General features: G+C 60.0%; 1 protein-coding gene across 3 annotated transcripts; it reads left to right on the forward strand.

Moving 5' to 3' along the window:
* Nucleotides 1-1086: 1086 nt before the first annotated feature.
* VILL (villin like) lies at nucleotides 1087-17980 on the forward strand. 3 transcript variants are annotated; one of them, XM_036333164.1, is made up of 20 exons: nucleotides 1087-1168; nucleotides 5436-5499; nucleotides 5665-5739; nucleotides 6049-6254; nucleotides 6992-7100; nucleotides 8410-8520; nucleotides 8805-9004; nucleotides 9419-9497; nucleotides 9602-9700; nucleotides 10315-10453; nucleotides 10812-10912; nucleotides 12182-12319; nucleotides 12433-12591; nucleotides 13116-13295; nucleotides 14048-14199; nucleotides 15065-15209; nucleotides 16609-16803; nucleotides 16963-17034; nucleotides 17239-17514; nucleotides 17768-17980. In XM_036333164.1, the coding sequence occupies exons 2-20, from the start codon at nucleotides 5437-5439 to the stop codon at nucleotides 17879-17881; spliced, it is 2613 nt and encodes an 870-aa protein (XP_036189057.1). In that variant the 5' UTR covers nucleotides 1087-1168; nucleotide 5436; the 3' UTR covers nucleotides 17882-17980. The 3 variants fall into 3 exon arrangements, with proteins under 3 accessions (XP_036189057.1, XP_036189056.1, XP_036189054.1); XM_036333163.1 differs by lacking the exon at nucleotides 1087-1168 and adding an exon at nucleotides 2922-3290 and having other exon boundaries at nucleotides 5239-5499; XM_036333161.1 differs by lacking the exon at nucleotides 1087-1168 and adding an exon at nucleotides 2922-3290.
* Nucleotides 17981-17982: the final 2 nt, after the last annotated feature.

Raw genomic sequence — 17982 nt, forward strand, 5'->3', positions numbered from 1 at the left:
GGAGTCGCTCTCAGGCTGTGAGAGCCCTGGCGACCCTGTCACTGCCCCCCCGCAGCCTGCAGACAGATGGGGGGGCACGCGGGCCCAAGGCTGCTCTCCTCCCGGGCTTGGGGCCGGGGCGTGGAATCGAGGACCCGAGTCGGGCGTCCCCGCCCCCCATCCTGTCCGCGCTGCAGGCTGCAAGAGGGTCCAGATCTGCAGGATCTGCACCTGCCGGGACTGAGAGAACCCTGGAGGCAGGGGGCGGGGCCGGGGCGGGGCCGGGGCGGGGCCTGGGGGCCAGCCCCGCCCACTCCGGGCCACCCTGCCTCTGCCAGTGTGAACCTTCGCGGGCTGGGCCTGGGAAGATTAGCCGGGAAGGAACAAAGTAGCGGGCGAGAGCCCTCAGAACCCGCCTGGCAGGGCTGGGGTGGGCCGCGGGGGCCCTGGGCGGCGGGAAGAGGTCAGTGGGACCAAGGGGGTCATGTCCCCGACACTCCCCGCTCCCCCTCGCCCAATCGGGACGGAAAGCAGGGGCAGCCCAGGATGTGGGAGCTAGGTCACCTCTCTCAGGGCGAACCAGCCTCTCCCACGATGGCTATCAGGACTTCCTGGGAGGGCTGTGCCGGGCGTGGAGCCCACGTTGGGGGTGGGGAGGACCGCAGACATGTTACAGAGAGCCCTGCCACCTCCCCTGACCTCCTGCAGGGACCTGGGTCTCACGGAGCCTGACTGCCCCCCCCCCCCATCCCTCCAGCCTTGGTCCTGCTGCCTCCTACCGTTTGCTGGGGTGGCCTGGCCTCCGGGGCAGGGGTCAGAGCCCACCTGGGCTCTCAGGAGGGAGGTCGCAGTGTATTGCACATGCACATCTTGGCCCAGCGCAGGCCTCCATTCCCTGCTCTCTGGCCCCCAGCACCAGGGCGGGTGACTTGACGTGCCCCCCCCAAGCCCCCCCACCCCCGCCAGAAGGGTGGGCTCTCAGAGAGCTGGGTCAATATTTGTTGACCGACTCACCGATTGACCAAGTGTGAATGCCCAGCCCCCCCCCCCCCCCCAAGAGATGGGGTGTGTCCTGCAGGGCTGAAGCAGGGATTGAGTTTCAGCGGAGGGGGGAGGTGGGCAGAGCCGGCCCTGTGCCAGCCCCAGCACTGCCCGCAGGCAGGGCGAAGCTGCCCGGAGTTCCCAGCAGGTAGGCCTGGCAGGGCGGGGGCACGGGGCACAGCTGGGCGGGGGGCTTGGGAGAACTGGCGTGGATGGTTGAGCCAGGGGTGTGCACTGTGGGGGCACAGGCTCAGGGTTGCCAAGGGGCTGGCAGAACTGGGAGGCAGCGAGGAGCCCAACACGTAAGAAGACTGGTCGGGGCAGGGAGGCCATGGCCGGGGCGACTGGCAGGGAAGAAAGTAGCAGTTGTACGTGGGTGGGCGTCTCTGTCACCCACAGAATCTGAGTATCTGGGGACGCAGGCCCAGCCCTCCTTTCCTCCAGCAGGCAGCACCCCCACCCCTCCCCCTTCCTTTCACAGGTACCCCCGGAGAGAAAGGGGCACCAGAGGAGGCAGTGGGGTGCCTGGGTAGGGAGAGGGGGTGCCAGGGAAAGGGGGGCACTGGGAGAAGGAAGGATTTGGAGAAGGAAGCACCTGGGTGGGAGGGGAACCTAGGGGAGAGTGCAGAGCCAGGGGAGGGAGGAGCAGGGGCGAGAAGGTGCATTGTGGGTGGAGGGGATATGGGAGGAGGCACCTGGGGAAAGGAAGGGCACTGAGGGGTGTCAGAGGGGGATAGGGGGTATCCGAGGAGGAATTGGGCATCTGGGAGAGAAAAGGGGCCCTGGGTGGAGGGAGCCAGCCCCCAGGGAAAAGACGGGGGCTTCCAGTCTAGGGAGAGGACATAGGCAGGGTCCCCCACTCAGAGGAGGTGTTGGAAGGGAGAGCCTTAGGAGAAAGAGGGGTACATGTGAGTGGGTGGGCTCTGTGCAGAGGGAAGGGACCCCTGAGGGGGAAAGGGACCACCTGAGGGAAAGAGGAGATGCTAGAGTAGAAGGGACCCCCATCCTTTGAGCATCCCTTCCTCCACCCCCCAGAACCCAGTTGGAAGCCACTGAACACAGGTGGTACTATGTGAGAGTTTGGCCCCCCAGGCTGGAACTGGATCTTGGGGCACCCTCCTAGCCCCTCAGGCATGATGCTACCCCCCCACCCCCCAGTGCAATCAGCCCAGTAACAACTTCCTGGCCACCGCTTTGACTTCCCTGTCCCACGTGGTGCCCGTGGTGCCCACAGTGTCAAGGCCACCCCGTCTTCCTGTCTCTCTGTCACTGTTTCCCTCCCGCATGGCCCACGGCTCAGAGTTGGTGCCTCTGCTCACTGCCTGCTTGTGCCCTGGTCACTGTCACTGGTCGCTGCTTCTGCCCCATCACCTCCCCATCACCTCTGAGTGTCACTGTGCCTGTCACCTGGTGTCATCACACGTTTTTGTTGCCTGAGACCCCCTTTCCACACTCACTGTGTCTGCCGGTCACTCGTGTGCAGGCCATCGGCTTCAACAGCAGTTCTGGGTACAGTGAGAGCTCACGGTGACCGGCCTTCTCCACCCACTTTCCCTCAGGGCAGTCACAGGCCACAGGTTTCATTCATTCAACAACTAGCTGCTGGGTGAGAGGCAGCTGGGAGCAGGCGGTAAACAAGACAAGCCCCTGGCCTCAGGAATCCAGACCAACAGCTACGCGGTCTCCAGAGAGTGTTCCAAAGGGGTCCCAGGCTTCGAGAAAACCTGCTCCCTCCCCTCCCCCTCCCCCCTTCTCCTTCCTCCCATCTACCCCTGCCCCCCTCCCCTTCCAGGGCCACCTTGGCCCTCTTTGAGAGGCTGGGTGTTCCCCAGGGTACTGCGAGCCCCCTCCGGGCCTGCACCCTGCCCTCGGGGCTGGCTTCCTTGCTCCTGCCAAGCCATGCCTCCGCTTCTGTAACTCTGTATCTCTGCTCCGGCGGCTTCCCCTGGTCACGCAGGGTCACAGGGCCAAGGATGTCCCTCCCTCTGATAAGAAAGACCTGGTGGAGCGGGGCGGGGAGATGAGTTCAGCCAGGGCCACTAGGAATGAGAAAGTCAGACAGGAGCGGCTTCTGGTCTGGTGAGCAAAGCAGCAGAGAGGAGAAGAAGTTGCAGCTGCAGGACTCCGGTTCCATGTAGAAAGGACTCCCGTGGATGGAGGAATGAGCAAGCCTCACACAGAGGATTCCGGAAGAGCGGTGCCGGGGAGCCTGGGGTAGTTGAGAGTCACCTGCCGAGACGTAACAGGACTGAGAGCCCGCTCTTCCCCAGGTACCTCTCCTTCCGCGCTTCTCTCTCCTGGGCACGTTCGGAACCGCAGAGCACGAGCTCAAGTGGCTGCTGGCAGGTTCTGTGCTTCTTACAAGCCCAGTTCTGCTTTAAGGGTTAGGAGTGTCTGGGCCTGATGTGCCCCGCCGGCTCCCGTCCGCTGAGCCTGCGCCCGCCCGCTGTCTGTCCTCGGCTTCAGAGCCTGTGTGCAGTCTGTCCTGCGTTTGCAGAGCATTTGTCTTGTCCGCGGAGCCTGTTTCTGTCCCGAGCCTATTTTCAGAGCCTTGTTTTCAGAACCTGGCTCTTCCTAGTGTGTCCCTCTCTCCCTGAGCACGAGACTGGCTTTGATTGCAGAAGCTGCCCTGCGTGTACAGCCTGTCCCGTCCACAGAGCTTGTCTGGGGTCCTTGCCTGAGCCTTTCTGCCTAGAGACACTTCCTGTTGGCAAAGCTTTGCCTGTGTGCAATGCCGGTCCCGGTCGGAAGTGAGTGCCTGTCTCTAGACAATGTCCGTCCTTGGGGTCTGTTTCTATTTCAGAGCCTGGTTCTGTCTCCAGAACCTGAGCCCTTTTGGTCCCGTCTATGACGTTTTCGAAGGCCGCTGCCTGCGTTTCCCTGGGTAGAAACGGAGTCTGCTTGCAGGACCTATTTCCTATGAAGAGCTTATCACAGTCGGGGTCACTGCGTCCATCTGGGAGCACCGTGACTTTCTGCAGAGCCTGTGCCCGCCTGCACGCTTCACTCCTGATCCCACATGTCCCCGTTAGCAGAGCCTGTCTCCAGAACCCATCCCTTTCAGGAAAGCCTGTCCCTGTTTGCAGAACCCGGGCCCCCTACAGAGCCCAGCCGTGTGGCGAGAACTAGCCCGTGTCTGTGGTATCTGTGCTTGACCACAAAGCTCATTTCCCTGTCGGCTGCTTTCAGCAAACCCCCATCTCTGAAGGAACTTTCGCTGATACAGAGCCTGTCTGTTTGCAGAGCCTGTGTGGGCTTAGCCAGCCTCTCCCTATCTGCATGGCCTGTCTCCAGAGGCCTGTGTCTGTGTCTTTTTTCAGAGCCGGGATCTCATTGTCAAGTTCATGAATGCTTGCCCAGGCCCCGCCCATCTCCCTGGAGGCTGGCTTCCAGTCTGCATCCCCCACCCTCACCCTCACCTCCCACCCCTGCAGATCCTGGCCATGCCGCCTAAAGGGCCTTTGACTCAAGCGCCTGCTTCTGTCTGGGAAGCATTTCTCTGACTGCAGATGCTGTGCCTGTTTGCAGACCTTAACTCTCCACCTCCCTGTCCATATCTGCAGACTCTGTCCCTCACATAGTCTGCCCAGGAGGGTTTGGCCCCCACCACAGGCTGCAAAGCTCCCCATACCTGCAGAACCTGTGGCTGTTTGCAGAGTCTTTTTCGGCATCCGCAGTCTTTGCTTGTTGGCGGCCTGTCGGAATTTCCCTGGGACGGTCCCTGGCTGCAGACCTCATTGTCCTTGGGAGAACCCGTGCCTGTTGCATCACGTTCTTCCGCCTGAGGAAGCTGCTGTCCGTGTTGGCAGAGCCTGTGCTTGTGTACAGAGCCTTCTTCTGTCCGCATCGCATCGCCTCTGCCTCTCTGCAGGTGCCTGTCTCTTTGCCTTGCCTGTTCCTACTGGTCCGCAGAGCCTCCGCCTGGTTGCAGCCCCGTCCCTGTGTGCGGAGCATGTCTGTGTCTATAAGATCCAGTCTCATTTCAAGAGCCTGTCCCTGCCTCAGACTCTGTTCTCACCAGCAGAGCCGCAACCTGCCTGCAAAACCTATCACTGTCTATGGCAGATCCTCTGGCTGGCTGGCTGGCTGCATGGCCTGTTTCTAATTCCGTCTGTTTGCCGAGGACATCCCTATGTCCAAAGCCCATCCCTGCCCACAGAGCTCAGTCCTGTTTCAAGAGCACAACCACAGGTGACAAACCACGTCTCTGTTTGCCAGGTGTCTATGTGGGCTTCTGCAGTCGCTGTCCTGGCTCATGGGCGTTTGTGGTTTATAGAGCCCTCCTAAGGACCGGCAGGCGAAGGGCTAGGAGGAGGGTGCTTCGGAGAGCTGTAGGCAGGGAGTCCTTGCTTGGAGGCCAGGGTCTGAGAACTCTGGCTCTGGTTTCCTTCCTGGCTCCCGTCTGGCCTAGCTAGGATGGACATCGGGAGCCTCCCAGACATCGAGAGCCACAGGGACCTCCACATCTGGATCATTGAGGTGAGGGCACGGCCGGCCAGCAGTGTTGGTGCCACCGACTGGGTGCGATCTCCAGAACTAGGCTTCTCTGGGCATCAACTCAGAGTCCCGCCCACCCCAGAGGGCCGGGGGGGGGGGGGGGGGGGGGGCTCTCCTGAGTTGTCACTAGGCACCTTCCTCTCCCAGAACCTGAAGTTGGTGCCCGTGCCCGAGGGGGCTTATGGGAACTTCTTTGAGGAACACTGCTACATTGTCCTCCACGTGAGCACGGGGGAACTGGGGGGGGGGGGGGGGTCTGTCGGAGGGGGTGGCATGGCCCAGGTGAGGAGTCTGTTGGTGCAGAGTAAGCCCCGCCCTGGGGCGAGGCCTGCAGGAGTCCCGTCCCACAGGGGCTGCTGCCCAGAGGCCTCTGAGCCCGCTCCTCCCGTTCTAGGTCCCCTGCCCACGCTCCCCAAGGCCCTGGGCACATCTTGGGCCTTCACCTCAGTGTTCACTCATGCCTTAGCCCTCAGCCCCTCCCCACCCTGGAACCTCAGCTCCTTCCCCACCCCTCAAACTCCTGGGCCCTAGGTCCCCCAGAGCCTGAGGGCCACACAGGGGACACCCAAGGACCTGCACTACTGGATCGGAAAGAAGGCAGACGCAGAGGCGCAGGGCGCGGCGGGCACCTTCGTGCAGCACCTACACGAGACCCTGGGTAACGCCACCGTGCAGCACCGCGAGGTGCAGGCCCACGAATCCGACTGTTTCTGCAGTTACTTCCGCCCAGGGGTCATGTGAGTTTAGTTCGCGCCCGTTGTGTACAAGTTTTTGTGTGGACGCATGTTTTTCATTTCTCTTCGGTGTACGCCCAGGAGTGGACACCCATGTTCTGAGTTTGCTTTTGTGTTACTGTGCCCAGTACAAACATGTCTTTTGCTGTCAATATGTATTGAGTTCATAGTTGCAATATATGAGGTTGAACCATAGGAAATGGCCAATATTTGATCATTTTTGTTTTATACAATTGAACCTAATACATGCATATAGTGTATATATAAACACATACACACATGTGTACGTGCACATGCAGGAAATGTGCCACTTCTAAGTATGTTCACCTACAGATGGGCATCCCCACACACACTCATGAACACCTAAGTAAAATGTGGTCATTCGTATATCAAGTGTTATATAATTCCATTTATATGAAATGTTCACCTACACGCATATATGTTGTTGCCCGAATTCCACACACTCACATCTATACCCACATGGATGAACAGATACACATTATGCCCCCGCAGGTATACCTGTATATATGCATGCATGTGTGCACATATTGACACATGGATAAACACCTACACACTGTTGCACCACATGTGGCCATGTGCTTGCACACATGGTCATGTCTACTTGCACACGTGTGTTAAGCACATGTGTATCCCCACTTGTGTGCATGCACGTGCTCATGTCTGCACTCACTCCTGCACATGGCAGTGTATGTCTTCCATGGACCCCCTTCCCTCCTCAGCTACAGGAAGGGAGGCCTAGCCTCTGCCCTCAAGCATGTGGAGACCAACATGTACAACATCCGGCGACTGCTGCGCATCAAAGGGAGAAAGCACGTGTCGGCCACTGAGGTGAGGACCCCAGGGATCCCACGGACCTCTGGGTCAGCGCGGACTTCGTGTGCTGAAGCACAGGGGCATGCGGAGGGTGCCAGGGGATGGGGGGAGGGGGACCATGGGCTGTCATCATTCCCAGATGAGCTATTTTTTTCCTAAATTTATTTTTCAGTTGCAGTTGACGCACATATTATATTAGTTCCAGGTTTTCGACATAGCGATCAGACATGTGTGTAACTTACAAAGTGAGAAGGCCTATCTTGATTGAGGAGAGAGAAGGCAGACCCAGGCTTTAGGGGTGGGGACCCTGCCATGGCTCCCGTAACCCTCAGTTTCTTCATCACCTCGTGGCCATATTAAGAAGTGGGGTGGGGAGAGGGGCGAGGCAGACAGGATGGTGCACCTGGAAGGTCCTTATAAGCAGTGCCAGGGGAAGAAGCATGGTTGGGGTGGGGTGCACAGCCCCACAGTCTCATATGCGTTGTCACTGTCACCCATAGGCGCACACACTGTCTCCCATGTTCCCCTGGGGCCACTCTAGTCCGTTGGGTGCCCTTACGTCCATCTGTCTGGAAATTATTGGGAAATACTGATCTTGGCAGAACAAGGCATTCTGCTGCCCTCTGGCAGGAGCCTGGTGTAATGCGCACTCAGGTGTTTGATGTCTATGATGGGACTGAACCTGAGTTGCACACGTTAATGCCTACATGGCGTGTGGCAGCCACACGGGCTCACACACTGTCCCCCACAGATTCAGTGACCCACATCCCTGCTATGCAGCCCCCATCTTTGCCCATTATCCGGGACTAATTGTTTACTCTCTGGATGATAGCTATGCTTACCCATAGATAGCACACTGTTCCCCACACAGACACACGGACACTGTCACCCATGAGCCCACACACTTGTTCATATTTTGTGTTCCCCACATATGGGCAAGGACATGTACACACATGGGTAAACATGCACACCCGAATTATATACATGTGTGCACATACAGCTACAGACATGCATTGAGTGAAAGGGTCATAGTCATGGCCACCCTGTGAAATGCAGCCTTCCCTACAGCCACCCGTGCCCAGTGATGCCCACAGCCACGGAGTGGCCCTCGGGGTGTCATACAGTTACACAGATGGATGCCTGCACACCATAATAGTAGTGTCATGGTCTTACATACATACTGTGCAGTTGCACACAGCTTCATGTACACAAGGGACACACCCAAGCTATGCTCACACAGGTAGGGCCGGGCCGGGGAACCCCTCCACTCAGGGGCTGGAGGTCTGACACCCCGTCTCCCGCCCTACCCTCCTGGCTCGGGCAGGTGCAGCTCTCCTGGGAAAGCTTTAATAAGGACGACATCTTTCTGCTGGACCTGGGCAAGGTGATGATCCAGTGGAACGGGCCCAAGAGCAGCATTTCCGAGAAGGCCCGGGTCAGTGTCTGCCCTGGGAACTCAGGGGTGCAGGAGGTGGTGGGGGGGGGGGCGGTCCTCCAGGGGCCCATTCTCCAGCCTGGCTCTGGGCTCCAACCTGAAAAGAAACCACTCGATGTGGGCGGAGTCCAGACCCTGCACTGGTAGTACCTCTGGGTGCCAGGAGAAGGGGACACCCTCCCCCCGCCTCTGGGAGTGGAGCGGTGACAGGAAGGCCCTGGGATGCTGTCTGGGGGGTGAGGGGCATGCTGGGAAGCCCTGACCTGCCAGGCTGTCTCCCACAGGCCCTGGCCCTGACCTACAGCCTCCAGGACAGGGAGCGTGCTGGTCGTGCCCAGATTGGTGTGGTGGAAGATGAGGCCAAAGCCTCCAGCCTCATGGAGATCATGGAAACTGTGCTGGGCCGCAGACTGGGCAGCCTGTACGCCGCCATTCCCAGCAGAAGCATTAACCAGCTGCAAAAGGCCCGCGTCCACCTCTACCAGTGAGCAGACCTTGGGAGTGGGCAGGGAGGGTAGAATAGGCCAGGCCTGCATGCCCGCCATCACAGCAATAGCACAGGGTCCCAGAAAGCCCTCCAGGAAAGGCTCATGGGCTTCTGGGGCAGGCTATGTGGGACCTTGGGCCAAACCTATACTCTTGCACAACTGCCTTAGAGAAACCCATTGTACAGACAGGGTGACTGAGGCCCTGAAAAGGCCCGGTAGTCGCCTAAGGCTCTACAGCTAGGCTGCAGTGAAATGAAGACTTCACCTCAAGGCCCAGCCTCCATGCATTTGCCTGGAGGTCAGGGTTTGGGGGGAGGGGGGGCAGGGGGGAGCGGGGGCTGAATGTGGCCAGTGTGGAGTCAGGCTGAGCTGGAGGCTGAGATGACCACATCTGGATGCCTGCCCTCCAGTATCTACCAGAAGGATAAGGACCTGGTGATCCAGGAGTTGGCGACCCGCCTACTGACCCAAGACCTACTGCATGAGGAGGTGAGAGAGACCTAGCCCCAGTCACCCCATCTGTCCCCACCTACCCCACTGTCCCCTCTACCCAGCCTGGACCGCCTACTGACCAGCCCCACTCTCGCTGCCAGGAATGCTACATCCTGGACCATGGGGGTTGTAAGATCTACGTGTGGCAGGGACGCAGGTCCAACCACCAGGAGAAGACGATTTCCTTCAGCCAGGCTCAGGTGAGGCTGTGGGGGCCTGTCTCAGAGGGACACAGCGCTGCCCTGGGTCCTGGAGGGGAGGCAGCCCTTCCCTGCAGTCTAAGCCAGGAGACACCCATGTCCTGGCTGATGGAGGACATGGCCTGCGTGGATCTAAGCTGGGAGACACACCTCCCTGTCTGAGGGAGGAGAGACAGCTCTGCCCAGTGTCTGAGGGGGGCACAGGGCCCTCTCTGGGGAACTGGAGGCATGTGGTCTGCCCTGGGCGCCCGGATGTGGGAGGGGTGGGGCGTCCAGTTAGCACCCAAGTGTCAAAGGCCTATGTGGCCTTGCCTTGAGGTCTGAGGAGCACCCCCCCCCCCCTCCTTTTCGAGGAGGGAAGACAGGGCTCTACCTGGGGTCTGACGGGTTGTCATGGCAGGGCCTTCCTGAGACCGGGCCGAAGGGACCCTGCGTGTCCTCAGAGACCTCGGAGAAGTCTACCCGCAGAGCCGGCTCCGAAAAGCGGGGCATGAGCTCGGTTAATTGCTGCTCAGGGCTCAGCTGGCCCTGCAGCCTGCGAGGCTGGTCCCCACGGGTGGAGCGTGGGGAGCAGGGGGCCCTGGCACATGGGTGTCTCCTGGCTCCCGCCCCAGGGCTTCATCCAGGCCAAGGGCTACCCCACCTACACCAACGTGGAGGTGCTGAACCAGGGCGCCGAGTCCGCCGCCTTCAAGCAGCTCTTCCGGACCTGGTCTGAGGAGCAGCACCGGAGCAAGAACCTGGGACTGATCCGTGAGTGGGAGGGGCGGGACTGGGGGCGGGACTGCGGGCGTGGTTAGGGGCGGGGCTTAAGGTTTTCACCCAGAGCCTGGGCGAGATGGGCGAGGGGCCGTGGCCTGTGGGCGTGGCCTGTGGCGGGATAGACGATGAGGCGGGGCCTGGAAGCGGGGCTGTAGGGCGGCATCCAGAGACTGGGCGGGATGGGTGAGGGGGCGTGGCGAGGGGGCGTGGTCTTCGGGCGGGATGGGCGAGGGGCGTGGCCGGAGGAGGCCTCTTGAAGGATGGGTGGGTCAGATGGAGGCCGATGAGGGGGCTTGCGGGGCCTGGACAGCGCAGCAGGCGCCTGTAACACCCTGTGCCCCACCCTCAGGTAAATTGAATCAGGTAAAGCTGGACGTGGTCAAGCTGCACAGCCAACCTGAGCTAGCCGCCCAACTCAGGATGGTGGATGATGGCTCTGGGAAGGTGGAGGTGAGGGGCACGGGCTTGGGGGGGGGGGGTGCGAGGACAGGGGGAAATGGGCACACAGCAGGGGGGAGGCTTTGTCTTCAGGTGAGCAGTATGGCTGCTTAAAGCGACCCCGCTACTCTCAAATACACATCTACACACAAAAGGAGACACTCAGGGGCGTGGGTACATAGGCATACAGCCTCCCGACAGCGCATCCATATCATGCCTAACCCATCATTCACAGACATGGCCACTCGCTCACATAACACTCACAGGAACCCTCGGACACTTACTTGTGCCCTTGGGTCATAGGTATGACAGCCAGACCTCTGATAACATAGACACACATACACCTTGTAATTGCACTTAATCACAACCCAGTACACAACGGCAAGAATCAACTGCACCAATTCTACGATCACACAGGATTGGTCACATACAACCATGAACCGCCAGGGACACACCCACACAGGGACACAGTCCCATGATCAATCCTAGCCCCTCACCCCCAACCGCCAACACACAGTCACACACCGTCAGCTTCTTCTGCAAGAGGCAGGATTCTGGATGCTCTGGTCTGAGGAACCTTCCCGGTGGCAGCTGTCAGGCTCTGTGTGGGCTCTGCCCGGGCACTGTTTCCTGCCCTGTCCAGGTGGGCGCTGTTAGCCCCACCTGCGGGTGGGAAAAACTGAAGCTCACCTAGGCTGACTGGGATTTGACCAGGTTTGCCTGGTTCCAGAGCCCGTGCTCACTACGCACAGGAACAAGAAATCGCGCTGTTAAGTGTGCGGAAGTGTATCCATTACAGTCTTTGAACAGGCTTTGTGTTTTCAAGTGACTCTTGAAAAAGGGAATTTTTCCCAGAGCCCTAAGGCCTTGCTCCTGCCCAGCTTCCGCTGCCCTGGCCTGAGCAGCGAGCAGTTCTGCCAGGACCTGTCCACCCCTAACCCGTGCTGTGGCTGATGGGGTCAGGCTGCGGGTGGTGTGGGGCCAGGGGCGGGTCAGCCTTGGCAGCCTCTGGAGTCCTCACCACTTGTTTGTCTCAGGCACCACATGCCGACTCAGACTCCTGGCTGAGAACAGCCCGGCACAAGTGTGGTGGGTCCCAGGGCCCCACGGGGGAAAGGGTGACCTGCAGATCCTTGCACAAGCCCAGCACAGAGCATGGGGTGGGTGCAGAGTTGGGGGTGAGCCCCTTGCCTGCACAGACGAGGCTGAGAGCTTCCTGGCCAGGCACCAGGTGAATTGGGATGGAGGAGCCACCCGTGCCTGTTGGTCCCTGTTCCCCAGGTGTGGTGCATCCAGGACTTAGGCAGGCAGCCTGTGGACCCCAAGCTCCATGGACAGCTTTGTGCAGGCAACTGCTACCTTGTCCTCTACACATACCAGAGGATGGGGCACATCCAGTACGTCCTGTACCTGTGGCAGGTACGCAGGCCCCAGGGGGGTGGCAGGCACCTCCCAGCCTCGGAGCTGAAGATCTGAGAATGGGATGTACGAGTTGCTCCAGGCCCTCCCCACCCCCCACCCCCTGTCTGCAGGGCCACCAGGCCACCAAACAGGAGATAGCGGCTCTGAATGGCAACGCCGAGGAGCTGGACCTCATGTACCATGGAGCCCTGGTGCAAGTGCATGTGACCATGGGCAACGAGCCCCCCCACTTCTTTGCCATCTTCCAGGGCCAGATGGTGGTCTTCCAGGTAGGACCCACCTTTGCTGCTGTGGCCACAGCCTCATGGCTCCTCCCTGGGCCAGCGACCCTTCTATCTACATGCTATCCCCTCTCAGGCCAGGGCCCCGTTGACGCCCGCCCCCACTCTGGTTTCTTGGTGCTTGTCCAAGGCCCAGGAGCTCCAAGGGTGATGATCGATGATCCCTGCCCAAGTTTCTCCCCCCAGGCCTCAGAGCCAGCCACAAAGCAGGAGCACAGGGAAGGAAGTTTAATTGAAAGCTGGGACCTTGCCTGGGGTCACACAGGGAGGGAAGCTGGTGCCCACTTTCTGCCTGCAAGCCTGGGGGAACTATGTTATGCCCTGACTCCTTGGAGATGGGGTGAGGAATCCATTGAGAAAGGCCTGGTTCTTCTACACTAGACAATGGACTCCTCACACCCCGCACCCAGAGGGTCCAGAAAAACAGTGGTCCCTGGGCCTCGAGGCAGTTTGTCCCCTGCTGGGTCAGCCCCTGGGAGCCCTTGCTGAGCTGAGGCCTATTCCTCCTGCAGGGGAGCACCCAGCACAGTGGGAAGGGGCAGCCAGCATCCGCCACGAGGCTGTTCCACGTGCAAGGCACCGACAACTACAACAGCAGGACCATGGAGGTGCCGGCCCGGGCCTCCGCCCTCAACTCCAGTGACATCTTCTTGCTGGACACAGCCAGCATCTGCTACGTCTGGTTTGGGAAGGTACCGCCAACCCTGACCACTCGGGCCCCGGGCAAGGGTGCCAGGCAGGGATGGGGCCCCTCTCCAGGGGATGCAGACTTCTGTCCAACCTTAGACGGGCTTGGAGGGGGGTGGGGGAGATGCATCCCCTCTGGAACCTGGGGGAAGTTATCAATGACAGGAGGGTCTGGGGCTGCACAGGCTGCCTCCCCTCCCTCCCGCCTGGAATAGGGAGCCTCCCCCTTCTCATGTCTCCTGGGAAAAGGAGGAGGCCTTTGCCAGAATTTTCTCTGATCTTCAGCCTAAACCAGTGGCCAGCAAACTGCGGCTCACGAGCCACATGCGGCTCTTTGGCCCCTTGAGAGTGGCTCTTCCACAAAATACCGACTTCTGCACATGGGCCACGAAGTTTCAATCTCACTGTACGTGTGCGCCCGCACATGGTATTTTGTGGAAGAGCCACACTCAAGGGGCCAAAGAGATGCATGTGGCTCACGAGCCGCAGTTTGCTGACCATGGGCTAAACCCTAAATGACCCCCAAGCCTGGGAGTCCCCAGCCCATGCTCCGGACCCAGAGAAGGCCCCAGCCCCTGTGATCCTGATCAGCGGGGGAGACAGAGGCCAGGAGGGGCAGGAAGGGCGATCCCTTGTTCGCACCTGTTCCCCCATCAGCATAGGCGTCCTGTGACTTGGGCCTCTGTGAGTGGGCGGCTGTGGGGCTGGCGGCGAAGACCCCTCCTCTGCAGGGCTGACCCAACTATTTGCCTGCCAGGGCTGCAGCGGGGACCAGCGTGAGATGGCGCGGAGGGTAGTCACCGTCATCTCTGAGAACGAGGAGGACAAGGAAACAGTCCTCGAGGGTCAGGAGCCTCCCCACTTCTGGGAGGCCCTGGGAGGCCGGGCCCCCTACCCCAGCAACAAGAGGTGACAGGGTGGGGAGGAGGTGGCTCTTACACAGAGGATGAATCTGAGGCCCAAAGAGGGTGGGCTAGTTAAGGGTCACACATGGAGCTGGAGGAGCCAGATTAGAACTGAGGACTCTTGGCTCCCCACCCCAGGGGATCCCAAGAACACAGCCCCCTCCTGCTTCTCTGCCCAGCCCTGGGTAACTTGCATCTGGAAGATGCAGGGCAGGTAGGGCAGTGGTGCCCTCTGCTGGTTGAATGTGCTCCCTGCATGGTCCCAGTCCTGGACCAGAGGCAGAAGCCATTCCCCAACCCTACAGTCCCCAGGAGGGTGGGGCTGTGTGTGTGTGTGTGTGTGTGTGTGTGTGTGTGTGTGTGTGTAGTGTGCAAGGGCAGTGCACATGCGTGGTGTGTATCAGGGAGGAGGGAGCTGAATCCTGGGCCCTTTGTATTGTCTGCAGGACCCGGTTGCTGCCCCTCACTCCCCCAAGTCTCCTGAGCTCCTAAGTAGCACTGTCCCCCTCTCTCAGCCTAACTTCCCTCCTCCCGCCTTGGGCCTGAGGCTGATCCCAGCCAGGGGTGGGACCAGGGGCTCCTCTCTGCCAAAGACGGCAGGGCTCTAGCTTAGGCCACCCCACGAAGCCAGCATCCCTTTCGGGTGCCCACTCCTGGGAAACTTCATGGCACAGCTTGTGCCACAGCTGGCTGGAGCTAGACAAATCACCCAATCTGCTTTCCCCACTGACAGACTGGGACACGAGGCCCAGAGAGGAGCAGGGCGGGTGGACTCAGGGGAGGGCCAGCCCCTGGGGTAGGAGCCCCTGGGCTGAAGGCTAGCTCGGCCCAGGCCGTACCCCTCACAGCCTTGTGCCCACACTGGCCAGCCTCCCCGAGGACGTCTCCGGCTTCCAGCCCCGGCTATTTGAGTGCTCCAGCCAGCATGACCACCTGGTCCTCATGGAAGTGGTGTTCTTCAGCCAGGAGGACCTGGACAAGTATGATGTCATGTTACTAGACGCCTGGCAAGAGGTGAGGCGGCCACCCCTGGCCTACTGGGTGTGTCGTATGTGTGTAACTGGGTGTGAGCGTGTCTGTGTATGTTCCTCACCATATGAATACACGTAAGGCGGCAGGTGAGTCTGTGCAACTGTGACACTGAGTGTGCGACTGTGTGACCAAGGGTGTGAGACCATGGGTGACTGTCACAGCCAGCCTTTGGGAGACCATGACTGTGATCTGGAACGTGTGTGCGATTGTGTCTGGCTTTGTCGTTCTGTGTAAGTCCCTCTGCCTTCAAATGGTATGTGGCTCCAGGTGACGGCCTGGGGCCGATATGTGTCCATGTCAAGTGAGCAACTGTCAATTAATTGAATGACTGACCATGTGTGTTGTGAGATGCATTTGCCTCTGGGTATATGGCTGTGTGGAATGGCTACGTGGTTGTTACCGCCTGTAACTGGCCAGACCAGCCACGACTGAGACGATGTGTGTATGAGACTGGCGGGCTGTGGGTGTGACCGAGTGAATGTATTTGGGTGGCTGGGTAATTTCTGTGTGGCTATATGCCATCGTGTTTTGGGCTACCTGTGTTTTTCAGGCTGGATGTGTGCGCCTGTGTCATCGAGTGCGATTGTTTTTATGCGCAACTGGGTGTGACTATGGGTGACAGTGGGTGGCCGTCTGACGGTGGCGATGGATAATTGTGTCTGTGTAGCTGTGATCCTGTGTGTGTGTGTCGGCCACTGTCTATGACACTCTGTGAATGTGATGAGGCTTGTAGACTTCCATGTCACTCGGAGCAAAACCAAAGCCCCTGCTACAGCCCTGCATGGCCACACACACACACACACACACACCCCCACCACGTGCCTACCCCACCTCGGCCTCGGTGGCCTCTGGGCTGCTCCTCAGAGATGCTGGGCAGGCTCAGGCCTTTGCACTGGTCGTTTCTTCTGGTTACACTTTCTCCCCAGACATACACATGACTTGCTCCCTCACCCTGGGATCTTGATTCAAATGTCGTCTTCTCAGGGAGGCTCCCCCTGACTTTAATTCAAAGTTACATTCTGTGCACCATCCCCACACTTGCATTCGTTCCCTGCCCTATTTTCCTCCATCTGCTATATGACATGTTTTTCTGTCTCCCCCAGTAGAATGAAAGCTCTGGCAAGGGCAAGGATTTTTGTCTGTTTTTCTCTCACTATTGACTCCCCTGGCCCACCTCAGGTACCCAGTGAATATGCGTGGATTGAATGCATGTAGATACATATGCTTGTGACCTTCTGGAATGTGTATGGGTGTGTGGGCCTGGCAGCCAGCCTGCTGTGTGTCTGGTATGTGCTTTGGGGGCTCTGAGACCACCTGACGGGCAGGGGTGGGAAGGATGCAGTCAGCTCTGGCAGCCCCTCCACCCACCTCTGTGGCCCAGATCTTCCTGTGGCTCGGGGAAGCTGCGACCAGGCAGAAGGAGCAGGCGGTGGCCTGGGGCCAGGAGTACTTGAAGACCCACCCGGCGGGGCGGAGCCAGGCCACGCCCATTGTGCTGGTCAAGCAGGGCCATGAGCCCCCCACTTTCACTGGATGGTTCCTCACCTGGGACCCCTACAAGTGGACTGAGAGTGAGGTCTGAACCCCTAGCCCCACCCTTATCCAGGGGAGGGGGGCTTGCCCTGTGCGGACTGAGAGGAGGCCTTGCCCTGCCTGTGGGTTGGGGAGACCGGGTCTTGCCCTCAGGCCCCTTGGTGCCCTTCCCTCTCACCCCCACCCTGATTCTCGCCCCCAGAACAACCAGTCCTACAGGGAGTTGGTGGAGGGCAGCCTGGAAATAGTGTCTGCTGTCGCTGAGATCACAGTAGTGAGTACTGGGGCCCCCCAGGCCGCCCCCCGGGGCTGCGCTCAGTTGGCATGGTCCAGATGGGCAGAAGGAGAAAGGGAGGAGCCAGGCCCTGGAAGGTGGCAGGGGTTGCAGCTGAGGGCACGAGGGCCAGTGGGCTCAGTGTGGCCACCCCGAGGGAGCCGACCCCCCACCCACCCCAGCCTGAGTCCCCTCTATGGATAGGAGGTCAACAACTTCCGGCTGCCACGATGGCCAAGCAACAGCAGGAGAGGCTCCTTGGCCCCGCAGGCCCACAAGGGCCCCCAGGACAAGTCAGAGAAAGAGCTGGAGCTGGGCCCCAAGGCGGGCGGCAGCAGCACCAGCATCAGCACCAGCACCAGCACCAACAGCTACCACAGCAGCCCCGGACCCATGGTCAATGGGTACCTGTCCCGCAAACAGTTGATGTACCAGGCCGCCAAGGACCTGCCAGAGGGCGTGGACCCGGCCCAAAAGGAGGTAGGTGCCCGAGACCCCCGCCACTCGCTGCCCCAGCCCCAACACACCTAAAACTAAGCTGGAGGCGCCTCGGCTGACACCCTGGTGGTGGGCAGTGGGCAGGCTGTCCGGGGAGTTGTGTGCTCCAGAGGCGGTGATGGGCAGAGAGAGATGGGAGAGGGGAGCTCTGAGCCCTGGGAGGACACCTCTGGGCGGGACAGAATTCTGGGCTCAGGGGCACCCTTCCCTGGGTCTCCCTCGCCCGCCCGCACAGTTCTATCTCTCGGACTCTGAGTTCAAAGACGTCTTTGGGAAGTCCAAGGAGGAGTTCTACAGCATGGCCAAGTGGAAGCAGCAGCAGGAGAAAAAGCAGCTCGGCTTCTTCTGAACCCGGGCCCTGCTGCCGCCAGTGCACGCACATGGCTGAGCCCCCCACGGGGAACTCCCCGGAGCGTACCGGAGCCCCCTCCCCATCAATAAAAGCTTGTG

This window comes from Myotis myotis, unplaced genomic scaffold (assembly GCF_014108235.1).
Source record: "Myotis myotis isolate mMyoMyo1 unplaced genomic scaffold, mMyoMyo1.p scaffold_m19_p_13, whole genome shotgun sequence".
Lineage (NCBI taxonomy): Eukaryota > Metazoa > Chordata > Mammalia > Chiroptera > Vespertilionidae > Myotis > Myotis myotis.

Excerpts from the sequence above, each read along its gene's own strand:
- VILL (XM_036333164.1), top strand. The coding sequence starts at position 5,437 with ATGGACATCGGGAGCCTCCCAGACATCGAGAGCCACAGGGACCTCCAC. Across the intron at positions 10,913-12,181 it reads ATGGCTCTGGGAAGGTGGAG|GTGTGGTGCATCCAGGACTT; the intron begins GTGAGGGGCACG and ends CCTGTTCCCCAG. Across the intron at positions 15,210-16,608 it reads TACTAGACGCCTGGCAAGAG|ATCTTCCTGTGGCTCGGGGA; the intron begins GTGAGGCGGCCA and ends TCTGTGGCCCAG.